Source organism: Caloenas nicobarica, chromosome 20, assembly GCF_036013445.1.
Source record: "Caloenas nicobarica isolate bCalNic1 chromosome 20, bCalNic1.hap1, whole genome shotgun sequence".
In the NCBI taxonomy this organism is placed as follows: Eukaryota; Metazoa; Chordata; class Aves; order Columbiformes; family Columbidae; genus Caloenas; species Caloenas nicobarica.
This window is the reverse complement of record NC_088264.1, coordinates 8023492-8047068: the sequence shown is the minus strand read 5'-3', so window position 1 is coordinate 8047068 and position 23577 is coordinate 8023492. Positions and strand designations below refer to the sequence as shown.

The 23577-nt window shown below is 44.2% G+C and overlaps 1 protein-coding gene across 3 annotated transcripts in view; it reads left to right on the top strand.

Moving 5' to 3' along the window:
- The window catches only part of ATF6 (activating transcription factor 6), a 68505-nt gene that overhangs the window by 31393 nt on the left and 13535 nt on the right, over positions 1–23577 (top strand). For all 3 annotated transcript variants that reach the window (XM_065648945.1, XM_065648943.1, XM_065648944.1), the window contains exon 15: positions 20308–20392. In XM_065648945.1, the coding sequence (XP_065505017.1) occupies positions 20308–20392 (85 nt within the window). The remainder of the gene's footprint in view (positions 1–20307; positions 20393–23577) is intronic.

Here is a 23577-nt window from a genome sequence, read left to right as displayed (position 1 = left end):
GTATGGTTGCTGGAACTTCATGAATCATATTAATACTGTCACTGAACTTCTTTCAGCCTTATATATCCCAGGCCTAACTAATACTTTGTTATTTTTAAACTAGTCTTTGGAAGGACAACATACAGTGTAGATAATTATAGTGAAAATAAAACATACTGCAAAAAATGTCTCCAAAACCCAGAGTGGTTGCAGACAGACGTGACCAGTAATAGTATACATGTATTTAAAATGTGCTGCATGCTTGACAGACAAAGAGTTGCGGGCAAGGAATAGAGGAAGATTGTTGGGTTTGGAAAGCCTCTGTGAAAGACCCACTGCTTATGAAATTGGTGTGGACATAGGCTAGAGCAGTATAATTGGGAAGTGTGGGAGGAAGATGTGGTTATAAAGTGGGAAATGTCTCAGTAACGGAAGTGACAGCAGTATCTCACTTATTAAGAAGAGAGAACAGACAATTGTTGACAACAAAATGAGCAGGAACACAAGTTTATCCACAAACAAGTAATGTGCATTCCATCAGAGCAGGCAGTGGAAATGCAGCTCTGAAGCGGTCCCTTTCCTTCAGGAAATAACCCAAGTTTAATAATGCATTAATAATGCTTTAATAATGCCAGATAACAATGTGGTTTTCTTTAGTGATAGCATGGTATTCATTGAAGAAAATTTGGCTCAGATTGTTCTGAACAGTTCCCAGAAGGGAAAGATGGGATCTTGCTTATGATCTGTAGCAGTGTTTAATTATGGAATCGATGCTGACCAAGCCCTAACTGTATAAAGACATAAATGATACCTTCAACTCTGGAGCTGCAGTAGCCAGGAAGGCATTGACTTGTGTTTGGTAGGAATGAGATTCTACATGAAATAATGACCTTCATTATATTTAATTTGCCGGAATGATGGTATGTGCAGAGACCACTTCGAAGTACCCGTGCTTATTTTCTTAGTTGGACTTCACACTTTCACGGCTTCAGACTACTGATTTTTTTTCCATTCATTTCCAGGTTTTATATCTGACAGCCCTAGACAGAGTCTTTGTAGAAGTAAAATGTGCAGAACTGAGATGTTCTTGATTTCATTAAGTAGAAATTCCACTTTATAGCAAATGTTGTTATAGTATTACATTTGAGAGTGTTATTTAAAATCTTAGGCACACTTTTAGAGTTAATTCTGGTCAGATGAAGTTATTTGCTTCCAGTTTGAATTAATCCTTTTGCCAGATTTTCAGCTGGACGGCACACAAAGCTTATTTTATGAAGTAAGAGCCCAGGTGCTATTATGAGCGTGTACAGATTATCATCACCTCCCACTGGACCAAACAGAACACTTGTGGCTTCCAGGTTTTATTTTTAAATCACTTACACTCCTAGGACAAGAAGTGTGATAAAATTAACTGTACTTTTTAAACTTCAAACTGGCTTTGAAACTTGTAACTGGCTTTTAAACTGTTTGAGAGTGGAACATAAAACTTGTTTGCTACATGTGGGACTCGTGGTTGCTTGTGGCCTATCTACCGGGATGGCTGATGGAAAGGCAGAGTAGTAGCTGCAGGAATTGTCTGGCTTCTCATAAAGGGCTAAGACATATTAGGAGATTCTTCGGCACCTAAATCTCCTCTCTCTGGATCCTAGAAAGCAGTAGAGCCGTTTCTCCAGAATGTGGTCTTGTCTTTTTCACTGTCTTTTATCACAGCATCAGGATGGGACTGTTGCAGAAGTGTGTGCTCTATGGCTAAATGCTCTTTTAGAGAGTCGTGTATAGGTGTGTTCTGCTTCTGTCCGCAGCAGCTTCTCACCACTTAATTATTTTAAAATACACTTCCATACCAGCTCCTGGTAGGGTGGACTTTTGTTTCTGATGGTTAAAGCAGAGAGATGCGTCTAAGAATGAGATCATTTTGCTCCACGCCTGGTATGGCTTGCTCCTCACCATGTAGTTGGATAAACTCCAGCTTTGCCAGCATAGTTAATGGAAACCGTACGGCTTTGGGTCAGTGATTCAGAATTTTGAATATCTTGGGCTAAGCTGAGAGATCTTTCATGCTGGAAACCACTGTTCAGGAAATCCTCTTTGTGTTTTGACTGCAAACATTAAAATGTGCCTGTGAATAATCCTGGCACTAGAAAACACTTCTCATCAAGAGAAGGCAAAGCTGTGCAGGAGCAGCACGTGAGCGACTCGGACAGCGTGTGCCCCACGGGAGTCCTGGGCAGAGCAGCTGTGTCTGTCAAATCCCACTGCCCTTGCAGTTTGGTTAGCAAAGCTCCTTAAGCATCGCGTAATTGATGATTATTGTTCCTTGGTGTCGTGACCATCCAAAATAAGGTTTGAAGTGATAGCAGTCTCAGAGGGACTTGATGTCCAATTTGAGGAAGACAATCTAAGCTGTGCTCAGACAGAGCTGGCTCTGTGTGAGGAATGTACACCAACCTTCTTCTCTTGATCTAAGTCCAGCCAGGCTCCTGTGTATTAAACAATGCTCTACTCTGAGGCTCTAGAAGTGGACATTCCCAAACTGTTCCTCATTGATGGTTCCTTCCCTGAAGCTTTGGCCAGTGTGGAGGTTCCTGGGCTGAGTCACTTGTTCGCATGTGGGAGGTTCTCGTTTAATCTCCTTTCCAGGAACCCGGCGTGGAGCTCTCGTCCTTTCTAGGAACAGTCCTGAGCACTCGGACCTGGACGTTTTCATCAGGATCAGGAACTCAGTACGTAATCCCTGGGCTGGTGACTACTGGAAAACAAGGTTGAAAACGGACCGTTTTTATGTCTCAGGTAGTCTGGGGCCAGCATCTCCAGAAGGGGGTACCTCCTTGACGTCAGGGAAATACACTGTGGGTTTCTCTTTGCTTTTGCTAAAACCATCTGTCTGGTATTTGCTTACCAGCTGTAAGCTGTAGCTCTCCGCCAGGGAACCAAGGTGCCGCATACAGGCGAGGCAAAAAGTTTCCTAACTTCTCAAGCTCAGTTTCTGAAGTGCCAACGTAGGGAAATGTGTACTGAAATGAAACAGGGCATAAACACGCTGTCATTTGGAGAAAAAGGACAGATACAGCAGTTTTCTTGGTTTAAAACGTTGACAAAAGCAGTTAATTGTGGCTCTAGGAGAATAAGAGAAAATGTAAAGAACTGCATTTGCACAAGCAGAAAGGAACTCCTCAGGTTCACACTGAACAGAAAGGTTATATTACAAATGCTAAAAAAAGGAGTGTTAAGCCAGCTGGGTAAACTGTTGAAGTGTCGTGACAGGATATTTCCGTTTCGATGCAGAGCTGGTTAAGCGTTGGTTTGGTGTGGCGGGTCAGGATGAGGATTTTACCCACAGCTTGTGACTTGTCAAAAGGTTGTAACAAATGCATGTAAGAAGTGTGTATGTACTTCAGGCTCACGTGCGTCTGTAAACAGGAGGGTATGTCTGCAAGCCTTGTCAGGGAGAACAGCCCGATGTCCTGTATGTTCTCGAATAATTAGCATTTAACTCGCTAGGGCACTTCTGTCGCCCCTCTGCTCCCCTGGCAGTTACGACCATCACCGTCCCTTATCTTCCCGTGGATTAGGACCTCTTCACATGGATCAAAACTGACAGCCCTTGTGATCTTGATAGTTGATTTAAGAATGTACCTGTTTGCTTATAAAAGTCACTTCCAGTAACTTAATTCTCATAGGAAACAGATGCCTAAGAACAAGATTGGTCTGCATTGAAAGAAGGAAAATAAACCCACAGCCCTGTACCTCGGATATGGCACCTTTTGTCCAACTCTATTACAAATCACCTTTGTCTGCTTGCAGTGCCTGTTTTGTTTAAAAACATCCTGACAAAGTCTCGATGCAGCTGCTTTGGCTTGTATGAAATTCCAGCATTGAATCCGACCCATCAAAGGACGAGCTGCTGTGTTCCTCGGCTGCGTTTCCCTCCCAGTAACGGCATGTGCAGTTGTTACAGGGCTGCGTGCACTTTTGGTGCGCTCATAAACAGGTTTCTGTGTGATCAGAGGGAGAGAGGGAAATGATGTGCAGCTCAGGGACTGCCTGGAGTTCACCGTGCCTTTGTGCAGGTCGGGGGGGCTCCCAGAGCTGGGAGAGCTTCAGAGGGCGAGCGGGAATGGAAATGAAAGCGCAGCCGCCAGGACCACGTAGCCTCAGGCTCTCGCTCTTCTGCATACCCTGGTGCTGAGAGCCTGATTACTCATCTTTTCATTGATCAGCTGGGGTAATAGAATAGAGACTACACATTAAACTGGTTAATGACAAGCTGAGTGGCTCTCCAGCTGCGCTGGAGGACAGAATTAGGAGTTAGTGCCCTCAGGGTGCTCGGTACCTCTCTGATATTTTGCAGAAATTGGGGTGAATCCAAGATGTTCAGTCTTTTAATGTAGAATTAAAAGCACAACGGTAGTGAGAAAAAGAGGGGAGGGTTCATGTGGGAGCTGGTTTGAATGATTAAAAAAGTGCCCATGCAATTGATGATGTCCACGTAGTGAGATCAGTTTTATTGCCATAGTATTTGTAGCCTCAGTGTCTAAGAGTGCATTGATGTACTTACTTGCCTAAAAACCTTGATGCATCATTCTTCACATCTTTATCCTGTTATTAGAATTCCAGTAGAGTCTTTCTTTGACCTGCAAGTCCTCTATGTTTTGAAACAGTTAGAGAAGCTGGAAACTCCAGTGGCTTCGTGAAATGTTGTCAATGGGTCATTTCATTTTTAAAACCCACATTTATGGAAACACAGCTTCTGTGGTTCTCTGATATGATTGCATCATACTTTGCAGGATATTGGCAGAAAATGTTGAAATGAGCTTGAGACTTCTTGTTTCACAAGCAAAATGTACATAATTAGAATACGTGAAGGCAAAAGCATTTCTTGTAGTTCTGGATGTTATTGTAGTTCTGAGTTTTTTTCTTAAACCGTTATCAGGGGCTGCTGTTGCTGCTTTGTGGACTACCAGGCACCACAAATTCTCAAGCACCATGCAAGGCTCCTTCTCTGCTTAGTGGAGGCAGAAAAACCCTTCTACATTTTTGCACCTGTCCCTAACACCTACCATTGCAGGGACTGAACTTCCTTCTGGAGATGCCTCTCTCCTTCTGCAGATTTTAAAGGGAGCCTGGGCAACTCTGTCAGACAGCTAAAGCTGGAAAAAATTAATCTCACCCTGAGTGGGGAGATGAAAGGCTTCTATTTGCTCGAGCCGTTATGTTTTAAATGTGGTTGAGAGTTGGCAAGTACTGATAGAAGAAAACATCTTGCTCTCCAGGAAGAGAGGCAGGCCCAGGGCCTGATGTGTCTTTTGAGTGCAAGCAAGCATCTCTCTACATTTTTATCTTCCCAAAGCTGACCTTTCACTCTCTTTAATCGAATCTGGTGTCTGTGATCTTGCTAATTCAATTGCTGTGGCAGACAGGCAGTTACTCACATGCGCAGTCATGAGTTGGATAAGGAGTGCGATGCTCCTGCACCAGTTTATGCCGCTGTTTATCCTCTATCTGTCAGGCTGCAGACCGGGATCCAAGCAAACGATCGTTGTCACAAGTGAATGCTTTTTCTCAGGAAACTGCTGGTTTGGTTATGAAAAGTGAATAGTGCTCTGCTTCCATCACAGTGCTGTAAATTTCGATGGCTTATTGGAGTTCCCACAGCATTTTAGTAAAAAAAAACCAAAAATGTACTTTCACGCTGTTCAAGATGGAATGATTTCTTCTCTTCCATAGCTACATGAGCAGCTTCCAGGATTTTTTTAGGGTCAAGGCCAGTGAGCCAATTAAGCAGTTTACCACCACCAGAAAGGAGAGTTCCCGTTGTCAGTGTTTCCTTGGTTGTGCATGTTCTTGTCAGATCCGTTCCTGAGCCATTTTATCGTCTTTGCAGAAAAGCAGCCCGAAGGGTTGAGCGGGCTCGGGGGGCACGAGGGGCCCCCGTTCCTGGTGGCGCTGGGGACAGGCTGCTCAGCCGCCTGTGGGACGGGCCCGGCCGGCCCGAAGTACAGTTTTGTAAGGTGGGCTGGGGGAGGATAAGGAAGAATCCTCAACATCAGGCATCCAAGATCCTTTTTGCTACCAAGTATGAGTTAATCACGTAACTTTATGCCTTTTAAGACCATTTTCCATCAGGTTGTTTTCGTGTTTTGGTTTGAGGCTTTCTTTTTTTGGGAAAAAAATGTTAAATGTTTATAGGCTTTTTTTTTTTTTCCCCTTATAAAATGAAATCTGTTTCTAAAATTGATTTACGTCTTCTTCAGCAACACTAGAAATTCAAACAGAGCAGGCGCTTGGCAACAAAACTGGGCTCAGAATTGAGATTTAGAAGTGAAACTTACCCACAAATGTGAAGAGAAGGAAGCTCATCAGGCTGGGGTAAATATGAGTTATGCAAACCAACAGGCAAAAAAAAATGAAAGGAAACTTCATACTCTCTTGTTTTAACTGAGATTATTAGTAACAGCGGTGACAACTTCTTTAACGTTATTATATTGAATATCTCTTTAATTAGAAGGAACTATGAATAATTGGTGAATCCTTAGCCATATAGATGTCCTGGGATCTGCAGAATGAGAAACATCTTTCCAACAAGCATCTGGAATGCAATACACATTACACAGATTAAAATGCTGCCGTCAGACTTGGAGTCAGCCCACTGCATCTTGATATTAAAACTCCGTTGTCTCTGAACTGACGTTTTGGGAAAAACAAAAGGCAGTTTGGATTTGGAGCACCAGCCCTGGCCCGAGTGTGCCAGACCACCGTCCAGCCATCGGCCGCCCTGGAGCTTTGCCTGTCGCAGCTGCCAAGACGTCCAGAGACCCACCCAGGTCTGAGCTGAAGTCATGCACGGCTCTGGGTCCATCCAGGGGAGTCAGGCAAAAATGCAGTCTCGCTGCTGACTGAGGAGAGCGTTCGTTTCCTTGTTATCTGGCTGTGTGTCTCCCTGTATCACTCATGTTGCTTTATTCTCGTGGCTTCAACAGTGGCATTTGCATTGCGGGAAATCATGTTTATATAAAGGCATGCTTTTATTCAACTTTGGCAGAATGTGGAAGGAGGGGGAAACCATTTTCTGTAATGAAATCAGAGAAGGGAAACTGATAGATCAGTAGAGAAGGAAGAGCACCCATTTCTTTAGGTTCCTTAGAGAGATGCTTTACCAGCCGATACTGACAATGCAAACGAGACCTAAATTTTTAAAATCAGGTCGAAGGCAATTTACTAAAAGTACTGCCTGTATTTATAAAACACCTTCTGCCTGTGACCTAAACCACCATTTCTTGTCACTGCTGGGAGGTGATACCTCCATCTCAGTGAAGAGGAATTGACCTTGGAATGTTTAAGAGGGATATTCAGGTACCTCGAGCATGTAGGGCTGAAGGATGGGGGGCAGGAAGAGATCCCCAGAGACTTAACTCACAGTCAGCTGCTTTTTCCAGAAAGTTGAGGGACAACAAATATTTCAAGCAGAGACTTTCCAGCCCTTCTCATGTGTGTCTGTGTAGCTGATTCAGCATCCACATTTAGGAAAGATTTGTTGCTGGTTTCCTGTACATGTACCGCGTGCTCCGCAGCAGCATCTCGGCTGCAGATGAGATTCAGGCTGCTGCTCTTGGGCAGTCAAGGGAAAACAGCAGCAAGGGAGAATAGAGAGGAGCAACCTCTGCTACTGAGCTTTGGCTTTCACTGATTTGAGCCTAGAACTTAATGCAGACTATCACTTTATTCTCTCCTGTCATTACCCTTGAAAGCCGTTCCTGGGTTTTGCCACTCATTGCTTTCAATTTTTTTGTTTCCTCCTCTGTATGCGTTACCCTCCCCAGTAAATATATTGTCCGGAAGTTATTATAGCAACAATCACAGATCAGCGAATGGATCGGGAAAGGGAGAAAGTCACAGTGACTGTGAGATGTAAGATGCTGTTGGCCCAATGTCATTTTATTCCCTCAAACCAGATTTTAATCCAGTATGCGATATCGTGGCTGCAAAGGACATGTATGTTCTTTTGGCAGACACTAAAATGTATTTTAAGATAGATCCCATGCTAGGTGCTCAGCTCAAGAATGCATCTGCTCACGTTCAGTATTTGGGCTAACAAACAGTTTGGTCCTTTTGTACAGTACGACGGACTGGGTGCATACTTTTTAGAATAATGAGCAGCTTCTGTAGAATGGAGTTTTGCAGTCTGGCAGTATTTTTAGCCAAAACCTTAAATGTATATTCAGCTGTGCACCAGTAATAAATATAATTGTTCTTTTCATGAGAACATCTTTTGTATCCATTGTATGAAAGTTGCCCTGCAGACTGAATCCTGCATGTGTTCAAATTCTGGCTCTTTGGCTCTTTGGCTGAGCTGTCTGAGATGATGAGTCGTCTGCACTGACGACTGCGGGGGATCTACTTCTTGCCTTGCAGCTATCTTACATAGTGCGGAGGTTCAGTGGGGGGTTTAAACACATTATTTCTGCTGCTGCAGAAGGCAAGACGACAGTAATTTCAAACCAGAGCTGGATCTTGTGCCATATGTGTTGCAGGATTGAACACACTGTGATCAAATCAATTGCCTCTGTTTCAAAAAGGTTGAAGTGTGGACGCTACTTGGCAGTTGTTTCTGTTTAGGATTTTAAAGTTCTTTTGCATTCCCGGCTACCTGTATGCATGGGCGTTTTTGCTCTGTAAGAAAGGATGCTTTCTTCTGCTTTGAAAGGAAACGGTTTTGTCACAAGAGTGTTCAATCACACACTTGTGTGGCCTTTCATGGACTTCTGTAGCTATTCCTAAACATTTCTCATGTGTATTAGCCCTGATTGCTACCAACGTTCTTTCTCAAAGGGTGTTTGCATGAGTGGTCTGCAAGTTACTAAGGCGGGGAAAGGGTAAGGTAGAAGTATCATCTTGTCAGACTCTCCCAAATTTGAAAGAAGGTGCTTATGGATCTTAGAAAAGCTGGTTAGAAGGGCCCTCTGGTCCGAGCTCCTGTGCAAGGGAAGGCTGTTGCCGACCCTGCGTGAGGTTGGCCATGGCACTGTCGGGTGCCATCTGGCGACCTCTAAGGATGGAGATCTCACCACAAAGCGAGATCGAAGTGTCGAGTACTTCACTGCCCTTTGAACTCTGTTGGAAGAGAAAGAAGAGGACAGCTGTGTTAGCAAATGGATTTTGAGCCGCAGTGTTACGTTGATCCAAGATTTGGAGAAAGTCTGACATAAATTTCTCTTTACCCATCCAGCTTCTGTTTCATGGGGAGTCTGATCTAGAGAGAAATGAGGATTTACAGTCTAGTCCATCTCAGGATACTGGATCCAAGGAGCGTGACCGTGAAGCCGCATCACTTTTGTGCGTTGGTTGACTTTCTGCCTATGTGACAGGGCTGCAAAGGCAGACCAGCGGAAAAAAGGTGTTTGTTGGTAATAACATTCCCCACTCCAGTTTGTGCTGTGTGTGTTCTTTTGGGGCAGAGTCTCCAGCTGGGCAGTCATTCTGGGAATCCAGAATTTGTCTTCTGTAGAAGACCTGAGGTCTTGCAAGCCCATATAGCAACTTTGGGTTAACATTTTGTCAGAGAAGTAAAGAATCTGGATTCTATCCTTTTTGGTTTTACTGGACCTTATTCACATGCCCTACCTAAATTACATGTTTTTGCAATTACAGATTGCAGTTGCAAAACTAATAGCCTGCAGATGCTGCGCAAAAGCAGAACTCTGCTGCAGTGAATTAGAGAAGGAGCGGAATTTCTTTTTATGGGTAGTAGTAATAGAACAATTAATTCCTTTTGGGTCTTACAACTCTGTAAGATCTACAAAGATAATTGACAGACTCAACTGGGAGTTACAGATGAACTGCATTTCGGTGCTTATATAGCCCATGGGAAGGGCAGAAAATGGCAGAGAAACATTATTTTCAAATATTTTGGAGCAAACTTTTTTATTTTTATGATGCTAGTTTGATTGAGAGAGCCTTTAGCAGAAAATCTGATCCTTATCAAGCATAATAGGAGGAACTTTTCCACCAGTACAAGCTGGGATTTTTTTTTTTGTCTTCACAGAAGCTCAAAACTGAGTCAACTATTTGCATTGACATGTCTTTTCCAGTTTATCTGGAAACTCAGCTAATTTCCACAACACATGCACAAATTACCAAAACATTTTCAAGTCCTTAAAAACCTTCCTATATGATTTTAACCAAAACTGTTTACTTAAACGTAGAATTCTGTTCTTCACATCCTCTTACTTTGGGTTTAGGAATTTTTTTTTAATCTGCTGCCAAACCAAAATTACATCATAGCAAATGCATGCATTGTTCTTTACTTTTGGGCCTTGCAAAGCCGTTCTGCAGACAAGTTTAACTGGCTGGATTTCTGGCCAGTCTGTCCTGTGCCCTCCTTGTTCACATGGCCTTTTTCTTTCCTGTACAAAGGAAAAAAGACGAAACTACAAGGAAGAGTATGTATATGGGAGAAATGAAGTCCAAATGGGAAGCCTTCACCTCTCTCTCCATTGCGATCGGATTGGTTTTGCTGTTCCCCATGGCGTGCCTAATTAACAGATGTACCCACGAGCTTCTGCTGTTTTTCCAGAGTATTCCGCGTTCGCAGGGGAAGGCTGATGGTCGTTAGTGCCTTTTGGTTTAGATGTGTCGCAAGTCAAAAGTGGGATTCGAAAAGCTTGGCTGGAAAAGAGGCAGGTTCATCTCGGGCAATTCCAGAACAAGGGATTTGCAGAGGAACGGGGAGCTTGGAACAGCCCGTGGTTTGGCAGCCGGTGTCACGTCGTTAACGGGATGGAGAGAGGTGTTTCGGTGGCATGGAAGGTTAGCAGGCCTGTCTTCTGGAAGTGTGCTTATATCCTGGTTCCTGAAGGGACACACGATTCCTTCTGAGAGGCCGCTGGGTAGATTCTGCTGTTTGACTAATAGATACCTGATTACCAGCATATTTCAATGTTATCTTAAGGTATAATCCCTCCTCTTTGGCCTTGGAAGGGATTGTAAAGCATGAAAGTAAAAAAATTGAATAGTATATCATTTTTTTTTCCACCTTTATATGACATCTGCTTTGCAGCTGCCTTTGGTGCATTTAAGTAATACTTTGCATTGTAGTCTGTGGCATATTAGAAAGGTGCTGCGTTGGTCTTCTCAAACCTTGACAGAGTAATGAGATTCTCTTGCATCTTTTTTTCTTGCTTTCTCACTTGTAACGTGGGTATTCTACGTAGAGGGAACCGAGCAGAGTACCAAATGAAACAAATGGCAGCAAATTAAGCTGCGAGGATGTGGGTTCAAACCAAGGAAAGGAAGCAATTCATACAATAAAAGTCAACTTGTGGAACTTCTTGCCAGAATGCGTTATAGATGCTATAAGTTTACGTGCATCCAAGGAAAGACTGGGAAAGTTCATGGAAGAGAAATTGATTAATAGCTGCTAAATACGTAGAAGTCACGTCTTTGTTAGAAAACCTCTAAAACAGTAATTGGGAACGGTTGGTGGCTGGAAGGCAGGTAGGGGAAGGTGTCATGTCTGTGCACGCTGCTTGTTTCTGTCTTCGCAAGATGATCTGAGTTTCCTCGGAGCGGGAGGACAGCAGCAGCTGCAGGGCAGCGGGAGCGCCCGGGGCAGGACAGGAGGGGAAATTGGGAACAGCTTCTGCAGCGGGAAGAGCTTAATTTGCCTCACGCCGTCGTGAAGCTGGGTCCTCTGCTTTTACACCTGCAGAGATTTTTCTGTTCTAAAATAGTATCATATGGTGAGTGCTGCGATGTCTTGGATCTTTTGGGAGTCAAGGGCTACTGGAAAGATGATTTGAATAAATGTCTCAGCCTGAGGCACTTGAGCAGTCCATTTAAAAGTCTAAACTAGATCACTTTTATTTGGCCTGTTTTTTGGGTTCCTTTTGGTCTTTAAGGGAATGTGACATAATTTCAATCCAAAAGGAGAAGGGACAAAGAGTAATTCCTGCTTTACTGGTGTTTGCTGTCTCCATTTGTGAATGGCAGAGGAGGACGCAGATCACAGCAGGTCTCCATATCCTTAGTAGTCTTCATAACCTTTTTAGTTCTTAATCCAGAAGATGTCCTTTGCCACTTGGTCTCCTTTACGCTGGGAGGACACTTAGCGCTGACCTCCAGAGCTGAGCCCTGCTCAGAGACAGGCAGCCGTGCTGCCACCGAAGGGAATGCAGGAAATTCCTCCAAAGGAGGCTCGTGACAGTCAATTTTCCGTTCCTCTGAGGTCTCTGGGATTTCCAGAGGGGCTCTGACTCACAGCGAGGTGCTTTCCAGTTAGTTTAGTTTTGGAGCCGAGGCCGTATCGCATCTGGCAGTAGCACAGTTGACAATAAAAGGCACTAAAGACTTCTTCATTAGAAGGTCTCTCATGTGGGAACTAAATTGGATAGCAACTCCCTCTTCTGCAGGGACAGTGACCAGAAAGTGTTCCAGAGTGCAGTTAGGTGTTATTTATAAGAATTTGTCTGGGAATGTCAGAAAGGTGTAATCGTACACTACAAGACATTTTATTGACTGTGGGATTGAGCTACTTCTGGTAAAATGCTTAAATAAAAAGCATATCTCATCACTTCATTGCTGTGTGCAAAGTATGGGCTGTAAAAACCACCTGTGCCCGGGGGTTGGAACAGCATCCGTGTGAATAGGAGCACTTCTGGCAAAAATGAAAGCAGAAAAAGCAGCTCTATTCCCACCACTTCTGTGAGCTTTCCTGTCATGTGATACTTTGCTCCCCCCTCCAAAATAGGCTTAAAACTTAGAAAAGAAATTAAATTCTATGATTAGGGATTGGGAGTTGAATTCTCGATTACAAACTCTCTTCTTTAGTATGCTGCAAAATCAAATTGTGTTAATATATGCTAGCTAACCTCAAGTTTAATATATGCAGAACTGGTACTCTTTCGAATTAGGTTAAATGGTTAGTATTAAGCTTAAAGTAGTAAAGCTACTGGGGCCTCCCAGGGTGGGCTGTCAAGAGCCAGTGCAGAGAGGCTGAGACCTTGTGAAATTTTATTGCGGGATTTCAGTGGATTCCTTGCAGTCATTATCCCGTCTTTCACTCCCTTACTCATCTTTGCATGTCCTGAGTTCCCTGTAAGGATCCATGACGGGGTGAGTAAATCTGTTCGGATTTATAAGGTCCACCTTTAAAAAAAATTTTCAAAAAGACACATCAACTTGAAAAACAAGGCAGCGTTACAGTTCATGGTATAATGAGCAAGTAGTGTGGCTACAAGTCACAGTTTGTATAGAGGTTTTGACTGGTTTCCTCTCTTTTTTCTGCTTTTGAAACCATCCCTCTGCTTTTCAGATACAAGGGTCAGACTGAACTGCTGGGGTAAGGGTAGTTTCAGAGCAGCTCCCCTCTGCAGTTACTGCCCTGTTTAATGTCCTCTGGTTGCAAAAGCAACATTGCAGGAACTTCTGGGATGTTCTGCTGGACCAGCGCTCTATCCAGCGTGGTGTGTCCTCAGGACACCATATGGCTGCCATCACCCAACCGAATCAATAGTGAAATTATACAGCCATTTCCTCTACAAATTTGTAAACTTTCATAAGCGTCCTCTTCGAGCTCACAGAGGAAAATAGAAACAGATACGCCGGGACCTGATTCTCATTTACACCACAATCTGTGCTACGTGCTTGGCAGAGTCGGGAGCTGCTGGAGTAAATGAGAATCAGCCCCTAGGCCATGAGTGCATTGCAGCAAGTTCTCACCCCTGGAGAAAAAGCTGCTTTTGTGTCCAGAGAGCCGCTGAGGTTCAGCCGTGGCCGTCCTGAGAATGAAGTTCCACTTCACGGGTACGGCCTCCCGGGCAGGAGCCGCGCGCCCGGGGCTGCGGTGCTGCTCAGGGCAGGTTCGGCGGCCTGTGTAGGAGATCGGGACAGAAACATCACATCTCTGGCAACAGCCAGACAGCCTGAAACAACTGTTTTGAAATTTTCAAAACCTGTGAAATCTACGGTTTACGACAGAGAAGCTGGCGCATTGGCTCTGTCAGCCCAGGGTTTCAGAAAGCCCAGCTCCTCAGAGGAGCTGCGCAGGGCACTCTCTGAAGTTCCACACAGTTTTTTGAGCCCCTGAAAGCACATTTTTGTTTTCACACACTTTGTATGGCCAAAAGCATATCTGTAAAAAGGGTCCAGTGTCATTTCATTGACCTGAAATCCCTGAAGATGTTCAGAAAAAATAGGTTTGAAAAACAATACATGTATTCATAGATTTCATGCACAATTTTTTATGGTAAAAAACCCACTTGCTTTCTATCTGCTCCATCTTGAGATCACTAGATGTGGTCAAATATTTAATAGATAAGCTTTTAAGCTCTCAGAACGTGCTGAACACTATCAAAATAGTGTGATTAAAGAGAAATGGTGCCCCCGGCAGCTTTGGGAAGCTGCCAGTGCTTCAGTGGGATGAGGGCAGCTCCTCAGCCTGTGTCAGCAGCGGTTGTGATGCTGTCCTAGAATCGCAGCGTGAAGATCCAGGCTGGAAGAGGTTGAGGCGCGGTTCCCTGGGACACCTCTGAGTCATAAACAGAGATGCAGAGACGCCCAGCTGCGGCGTTTGTTTGCCGTCAGGAGCCTCTGAAGCTTTGGGGACGGGGTGCGTACCCTTTGCCTTGCCGAGCCGCCTGGCCGCGCGTGCCCGCGCGCCTCTGGCAGCTCTCCGTGTTACTCGCAATATTCCAGCATCTAGCTGGTCTCCAAGGCAGCGATGAAGATCAAATCTCCTCATCAAGGCAAATTAGGAGAACAGCACGTTGTTTTCCTTTGATATTTTAAACCTCGGAGCTTTTTTTCATGTAAAGTAACAAATGTCACTTGTTTTCAAAAAGCCTGTCCTCAGTTTGTCAGAGATGGGTCCCTTAACGAGGAGCCGGGCTCATTCAGACCCCTTGCTGAAGCCTTTGTGAGAAGTGGGGTAGGGCCGGTCTGGCAGGAGCGGAGTCGCGGCTCCCACACGGGTCACGTCTGCGCTTGGGGGGGTCTCCAAAGCCCTGGCAGGGTCAGGCGCGGCGAGTCCTTCGGCAGCGCGGCAGACAGCGCTGCCGCGGGCAGATGTGCCAAGTGCGCTGTAGCAAAGCACGTTTCAATCAGGCTGTGTTAATTATTTTCTAGTAAGTAATGCTTTTGCTCAAGACACTGGAAAAGGCTTTAAAAGTACTTCTCCGTACCTAAGCACAGCAGCTAAGAAGGTGGGAAAAATCCAGGGGAATTGATTTGACAGATAAGTAGCCTCGGGGGTAGGAGGAAAGACAGCTCGTGCTGAGAGTGCAGAGCCTTGGCGGGTTTGGAAATCCGTTCCTTTGTGTCCCCTGTCGCCCAAGTGTCCCTCAAATGCACGCATTCCCCATAGCACTGGTAATGTTTTCCTCCATCACGGGCGTGCTGCAAGGATAAATGCCTTCGTGTTTCTTTCGAATACACAGAAGTGGAGAAGGAGCTGCACAGTTGCCTGTAGCGAGGTGGCAACACTGCTCCCTGGGGAGGTGAATGTTACTGATGGGACGTGCGTTGCAAAAGCCAAAACAAGTAATAGCGCCAGTTCTAATAATTTGAAAGCCAAGAGTCCAGCTTGTGGAATAATTATAGTTAAAAAAAAAAAAAAATTAGACCCTTGACCAGCGTGTTTTCTCTCTGTTGAATGAAACTTCATGGTATGCAGTGATGTTTTCTTTATGTCCTTTAACTATGAGAGTTAGAAACAACTGTTTATTGTTTTTTAAATAAAAGCTAAGATGCCCACATGTTTTGATGCATCTGGGGGCTTTGAGAACCAAACCACATGTCACAAGACTCAGGCTGAAGCCACAGGAGCAGCTACTTTTAGAATATTGTAGCACAGTGGAACAGAATTTCCATTGCCAGTTGACTCTGGGGATTAAAGATACACGAGGCTCCAGAGCTTAATCCCTGTTAGAGCCCTGACAACACTTATCTTATGTTAGAAGCCTTAAAATCTTTATTGCAGTTCCATGTGTTGCTGGGTCCAGCAGCAGATCAGCAGGCTCTGAATTGGCCAGCAGAGTAAAAAGATTCAGTGAGGAAAGTGATTCTATGGAGGTGCCTAAGTGTTTACAACTCTGATTAATTATATTCTAATAATATAGTGTCCTGAATGTTTTGTGTTGGCAAGGACTTAATAAATATGATTATTAATGAGAAGTTTAACAAGTAACAGCTCCAGACTATCCCCAGGAAAAAAAAATGTGTTTCTGCCTCCCAACTTATTAAACTAAGGTAATGCATTTGCGGCTGGATTTTTAGTATCTATATTTATATCTATATTTATCTATCTGTCCATCCCATCTGGCTTCAGTATCACCGAACTGTAGAGATGATCAAAAGCAAAATGAGAATGCTGAAGCTGGGGTCTCATTTGAAATATTGTCTTTCCAGGCTGATATTTTTCCAGTCATTCTGCCAACAGTCTCAGATCTGCATCGTCTATTTAAATTGTCATCTCATCTAAGTGCAAGTCTTGGCCCAAGCCAAGGCCATCTGTTGTTGGGTAACAGTTGTGATTTATTCTGCCTCTGGTTGACATTCAAGCTCATGGGCCAGATGCTGACTTGCAATATTTGCTTTTATTCATTTTCAGTTTTATACCATGTGTTAATATCACAATCAGCATTTTAATTTTAGCTTTTTTTGTCTAGTGTTTAAAATTAGGGATGAGTAATAGCATCACACACCTCTCTGGGATGCGATTCAGCATACTTCAGAACAGGATAGGACATGAGAATATTTTACATGTTAGAAATACACTCATTGTTTCTAAATGTCTAATTTCTTCCTAATCACTAGTCTGTACTCTCATTTATGTTGCATATAAATATTTAAGTATTGCTTTCAAATAAAAGTTGTGGACTATTTGAAAGCTTTTGAGCTCAAGAATATTGTAGGGAGCTAAACTGTAGGCAAAATATCTATAACACTCTGCAGCACACCCACTGCTACCTTTGCCTTCTATGTAGAATGAGGGTAGTTACGAAACTTTGCAAGTTGGAACTGACCGTCAGAGGGACACTCCTGCAAATAAAAGATAAAGATTATTAGGGAGATGGGTAAATTTCCCTAATTCCAGAGTTTAAAAACCAACTCTTTGTAGTAGAGACGGGCAGCATCCCGCTTCCAGACCATCTGTGCATCTTGCACATTAGCTCCTGGTAGCAGTTTGGACTTCGAGCCGACCACTCCAATGCTGTCTCAGTGCAGAGTGAAATACCTGCTGGAGCTGCCCACTTCAATTGACTGATCTACCAGAAAACGACTTGGAGTTTTTGCTTTAAGCCAGAATTATGAGGAAGGAGAGCAGATAGTGGCGAACTGTTCGTTTCTTCTTTGCAGCTCTTTAAACATCATTTACAGAAGCCTGAAATTGGTTGCAATTAAATCTAACTCCTGGTATTTAAAAAAAAAAGGGCTTCTAGGTGAAGTGGAACTAAGAAAGGTGACTTTTATGTCTCATTTTCAATGCGAGGTTTAGAATAAAGTATTGTTTTCCAGCAGATCAGTTTGGTGGAACCTGAACCTGCCCAGCAGTATTTAGTGCATAGTTTGGCTGCATTGTAGTCATGGCAATGAAATTCGTTAACTGCAGAGCCAGTCTGAGCCAAGGCTTTGAACGTAACCGTGCTGGAGGAGATGCAGAGCTTGCCAAGGCCAGTCTGAGGTGTTTGCGCTGCCTCTGTAGTCACCACAGGGCTCTTCTGAGAAGTTGACGCTGCCGGTGTCTGACCCGTGGGCTGCAAAAAGAGGATCACAGGGTCATCGCCAAAGGGTAGAGAAAACCCATTCTCCTTGACAACCCTTCTCCTTGCAGCGGAGCGGTTGGTGACGGTAGATAAAGCAGCCGTGACTTTGTGTAGCTGGGTCTTGGAAACCTCCAAGGACAGAGATCCCCTGGTGCTCTGCTGAGCTGTGCCAGGATGGCACCACGCGCGGGTGGAAATCTCTTTCCGAGTGTCCAACCTGAACCCTCCATGGTGCAGCCAAGGTGGTGATGATACAGGAGGTATATGAGGAATTTTCCTTATTTTGTTGCTATCCAGAAATTTGGCGTTTCTGTCGTGACACTGTTGTTTATTCCTATAGAGGTACTCTGATTGTAAAGTCTTTGTGATAGTTCTTAATACATTTTTATACATACAGTAAATAAAGGTGCCATTATAAAACAAAACTAAGCCAGCGTCAAATAATGTACCAATCTTCAAATATGTTAGCAAAGAGTAGTAGTTATTTGTAATGATTCATGGGTGATCATCTCTGCAGTAGTCATGTTTTACTTGGTGATGATGCTGTCGACTCTCAGAAGCATTGAAAAAGAGAAAAGCTAGGATAAGCATTTTTTAAGTGATGTTAAAAATAGTTGTCAGATCACAACAAAGACGTTGTTGCAAAATGTGGTTTTAATGGACATCTTATCTTTGGCCTGTTCCCTTGGGAACATTGAATTTCAAGAACAGTTTTTCTGTAAAGTTCATTGTCTTACTGAGTGTTGTCTTAATCTCAGTGGTTCCAAAATGAGATGGGAATTACATATGTAGTCTGAGAATTATAACAGAGTGGTTTTATAGTTTTGGTACCAAGATGTTTTTAATTACAGTCATTTATTGAAGTAATGTTTTCTTCTCATGGTCAGTCGTTTGGGTTTTGGTGGAATTTTTTGGTGGGGAAAAAAAAGAGACTGATATTTCTGTAATGTATTTACAGAATATCTTAACATATTCAACACCTAATTTTGTGTGTAACTCAGTTCTCTGCTTCTGAGACATAACAACGTAGTGTTTAGATATTAAAATGGGGAAAATACAGATACCCTGACATTAAGAAGTTAACGACTGTGTCCTGAAGGAAGTCTGATTTATCTGCCGAGAAGATAACCTTGGCCAAAAGCACAGGGTATTTGTGTGTCTATTCTTACCCTTAACCAGGGAGCTGAAGAGCTGCTTGGAAAGTTTTTGAGTACTGGTTTTGTAAGATATCGTGGGAGTTTTGCAAATGGGAGAGCATGAAATGAGATGAGCGCCTCAAACTCGTTTCCGCTTTTTAACCGTGTGAGATGGATGTCTGGATCCCGCAAAGTGAAAGGCAGAGGTTTGGATCTGGTTTTAGGACAGATGCAAAGACTTCTTCACGAGTTGGTCTCCACATGTGTGACACGGTGGCACCTGCTGGTTTTTGTTCTTCCCAGAGCCCCTGGGAGTGAATTTGGCATTGCTGGGACTGGGAGAGGAGCAAACACGGGGGCTGGGAAAATAAACCTTTCCATTCATTCTTTGGGGCCTGTAAAAGATAGTGATAGACAGGTTTTTGTTTCGCTTAGAGCCCAAGTTAGAATTTTAAACTCAATTTGTCAATTATATGAATACAGTCTTTTGCCCCTAATAACTAAGAGAGAGCAAATATACTTCCCTGATGCCCACTCTGTACTACGGTGGTGCAGTGGAGCAACCTTCTGTCAGCAAAGCTGAGCTTTGCAAGGCGTGGGAAGCATCCCTCAGCCTTAGTGTTCTGTCTTTGATCCGTCAAGATCAGCTTCGTACAGCAGTATGGGAGGTGCCTGGACTGGCGCTTTATATTCTGTTACTTCTGCTGATAAAGGAGGAACCATATTTTACCAGGCTGCAAGTTGAGCAATTTGAGTTCAGCAACAGCAAAAAAAACCCGAAGAAAGGCTGCACGTTTCCTTGCAGGTCAGGTCCATGTCCGGGGCATCCCCTGCAGATGCACCTTCCACTGCTAAAGCCCAGGGTGGTTAGTTTGGACACTGGTGTCTCACAGCAGCCACCTCACAGTTGAGATCAGCTGCTAAAGCACAGCTTTGCCATCAAACTTCCCCGGGAGGTTTTGTCACAGAGCTCCTATTTCATGCCCTGACTGACACAGTCCTGCTGCACGAGGCGTGTGGTGCAGAGCTCGACACAGACATAGCAAGATGACATTTATATAGAAAGCAGACAGCGCTGCGAGTAAGGGCTCGAATTCAGCAGAGCCCTTAACCACATGTTTAAATATCATTGAAGTTAAATTACTTTAATCAAATACATAAGTACTCTGTTGAACCAAGGGCCTAATAGTCGTTTCCATCTCTTTCCATGTGATCAAGGCTTTTTCATATTCTGTTGCATGCGATAAGGATTTCTTCTCCGTTACACAGCATGAGCAATTGCTGTGACTTTTGGAAGACTCCCTCAACAATTTGAATTTGCCAAGCTGTTGTAAATAGCTTTATGTGGAATGCCTGTAAGACAGAATGGAAAGGAATTTTCCCAGCTCTGTACTTCCAGGGCAGATTTAACACAATTTTCTCTTATTTTCCAGGACCACCTGTTATTGCCAGCCACCACACACAACAAGACCAGGAGACCAAAGATGTCTATAGTGCTGCCAGCTGTAAACATCAATGGTAAGTCCAAAACATGAAAGAGAATGATAGGAGAATAATTTCAAAGGGATATGCCCGACTTGTATATGGAAGCCAAACTTAGACCAAATGTCTGTCTTTATAGCTTTGAAAAAGAAGTCAAACTGGTCATTACTGGGCTGTAGTTGCCAGGGTCCCCACCAGAGCCAGGGTGCTGGCAAGTCACCAGTGCTGGTCACCAGGACTGTGACGAGAGGCTGCGGGACTCGACCGGCAGTTCTGCCGTGTCCTGTCATTGGTTGTCACCGAGAAGAGCCTGGCTCCATCCTCCCAACACTCACCCTTTATATATTGATCCCCGTGAATGAGTCACCCCTCAGTCTCCTCTTCTCCAGCTCAGAGCCCCAGCTCCTCAGCCTTTCCTCACCCGGGAGATGCTCCACTCCCTGCAGCATCTTCGTGGCTGCGCTGGCCTCTCTCCAGCAGTTCCCTGTCCTGCTGGAGCTGAGGGGCCCAGAACTGGACACAATATTCCAGATGAGGTCTCCCCAGGGCAGAGCAGAGGGGCAGGAGAACCTCTCTGACCTACTGACCACCCCCCCTCTAATCCCCCCCAGGTCCCATTGCCCTTCCTGGCCACAAGGGCCCAGCGCTGGCTCATGGTCACCCTGCTGTCCCCAGGACCCCCAGCTCCCTTTCCCCTACACTGCTCTCCAGCAGGTCATTCCCCAACCTATGCTGGAACCTGGGGTTGTTCCTGCCCAGATGCAAGACTCTACACTTGCCCTTGTTCTATTTCATTAAGTTTCTCCCCGCCCAACTCTCCAGCCTGTCCAGGTCTCTGGATGGCAGCACAGCCCTCTGGCGTGTCTCATTCGAGCTCCTTTGAGAACTTCACGCTGTTGCCATCCAGTCTCGGTGATTTATACACAGCTGATTAAGGGTTACTTGAATGTGATCTAGCCTCTCTTGGTAGCTACAAAGATCCCATCAAGTGTAGAGACTGTCCTCCTCCACTCATTTGGGTTCCTCCTACGCCTCCTTAGCAGGGCAAATTCCTTGGCCTTACTGGTTTGTTGGGATGCTGACTGGCTCCCGTCGGCTGTTTACTGCTGTTACACAACACTCGCTGTGAGCGGGACCTCTCAGCACTGCACGTCAGGGTTGATAATCATCATGTTACAGTGCTGCAGGACAGCGGAGAAAACAGCTTTGCGCTGAGAGCACAGGCTTATTAGCGAACAGAAATGTGCTTGATCTCCATTTTAGTCCCACATGGGAGACTGGACATGAACTGTATAAATATATTTTCAAATCGTATGGTGAGGAACTGCCAAGCTGGGACATGTTTGGGGCACAGGGTCACTGTCACAGTCAGCAAACGCGTCGTGAACCCTGTAACAGTATAAACTTTACTTTCTGAATATCTGTGTACCGTAATGCCTTTGTAAAACCTATGTGTTTTACTGTACACATGAATCATAAACCCAAATGGTTTTGTTAAAATCAAGCATGCTGAAAACATCTGACGATGTGAATTTCTATGAACTAAGAAAAAAAAATCAGTTCAGGCTTTCAACATTTTGATGATTACATTTTCCCATGCAGTACAGTAAGTTGAGTGTGATAATGTATAACCAGCTGTCTTAGGGGAATTTGTATTAGATGTATCAGAATCATTTGTGGCATTTATCTGTCTGAAACTCCCCTTTCATGCTCATTACAAAAATCGTTTTCTGGCTGAGCTAAATTGTCACGTGCAAATGAGCACTTTATCGCTTGGAGAACAAACTGTTTCTAAATTATGGAATATTTCTTCTTAACATGTTACTGAGTCTTGTTTTACTTGAAATAACTTTTCAGTTGGAGTAAATATCATTTGGAAAATACGCATCAGAATCCAGTGACAAATCTTATCCTTCATTAATAATGAAACATTGTGAAATTATAGTTACTTGATTTCTTTGGGATTTTTCTTCAGAACATCAACATAATCCAGGAAATAGCAAAATGTCCAGGGATTTGGGCAGAGATGTTGAAACAGATGAGACACAAGGATAGCATTAAGTAAACAACAGCACCAAACGCTGCTTCTTCTGTGACACTCAGCCAGATGTTAGGGAAAAAAATACAAGATACACAAGAGCCAGCAGGTAACTTGGCTTGATTTTTAATTTGATTGTTAGTAGATTATCTGGCTGAGATTATTCCCTACAGGGTTCTGCCTGGAGAAGAACCCATTTCTCTCCATGGAGAACATTGCTCCTCCACCCCACTCTGCCTCCGCAGGGACCGAGCACATCCTGAAAAGGCATCTGGAAGCTGGCTGACAGCAAAGCTTTCCTCCCAGCTCTCTGCTCTTCGTCTTTTAAGCCCACCTTAATTCTTTGTCCACCTGCAGAGAAATGACTGCTGGAAGAGGCTGCGTCTCCCTGGGAGGAACTGGCAAAAGTTTCGGTGAAAGAACTTGTCCCCTCCTGCCTGTTTTCATGCCTCAGCCAGGCCCCTGTGGAAGAAGGGAAATGTTTTCCCCGGCCATGTACTTGCTCTTCCTTTTTGTTTCCACAGTCCTGGCAGAGGAGCTGAAGAGAACGCAAGTGAAATGGCCTTTGCTCAGAAACCTTTTCGGAACTTCTTCACTTGCTTTCTTCTGCAGGATCTTTGTCTGGGTACTAAAGCCTCCCCAGATGCTCTCGCAGCCCTTTACCCTTCTCCCATTTCCCTGCTGGCCCCCAGAGCAGCTCTCCCCTTTGCCCCTGCAGCCACTCATGCCCACGTCTTCATCTGCCTCTGCTCAACAACAAAACCTGACTTCGCAGACACAAGCAGTTCTCACAGAAAATCTGATGGGACCCAAAGACCTTAGGGTTGGTAAGCCTGGAGGGGAAAATGCAGAATTTGCTAGTCCTAGTCCCACTGTGTGTGGTTTGGGGGCACCATTGCTGTGGCTTTATTGAGAAGTTACTCCAAGAAGAAATATCTTGCAGTTCCTCGTGGGAGTGAAAGCCAACTGCAATTTACAGTTAAACTCCGGCTTTTCTTTTTAAGCAAGTCATGTTTGTTATGCTAGATCGAGGCTATTATTTTAGAAATATAACTATGCACTTGAGACCGGTTAAGTCTCCAGTAGATTTCATTCCTAAATTTGCTTTTATTGTAATTCAGAGTCCCGTTGGCTTATTACACCAATTCCAAATTGACATATAGGCGGTGCCTTTCTTGAAGTT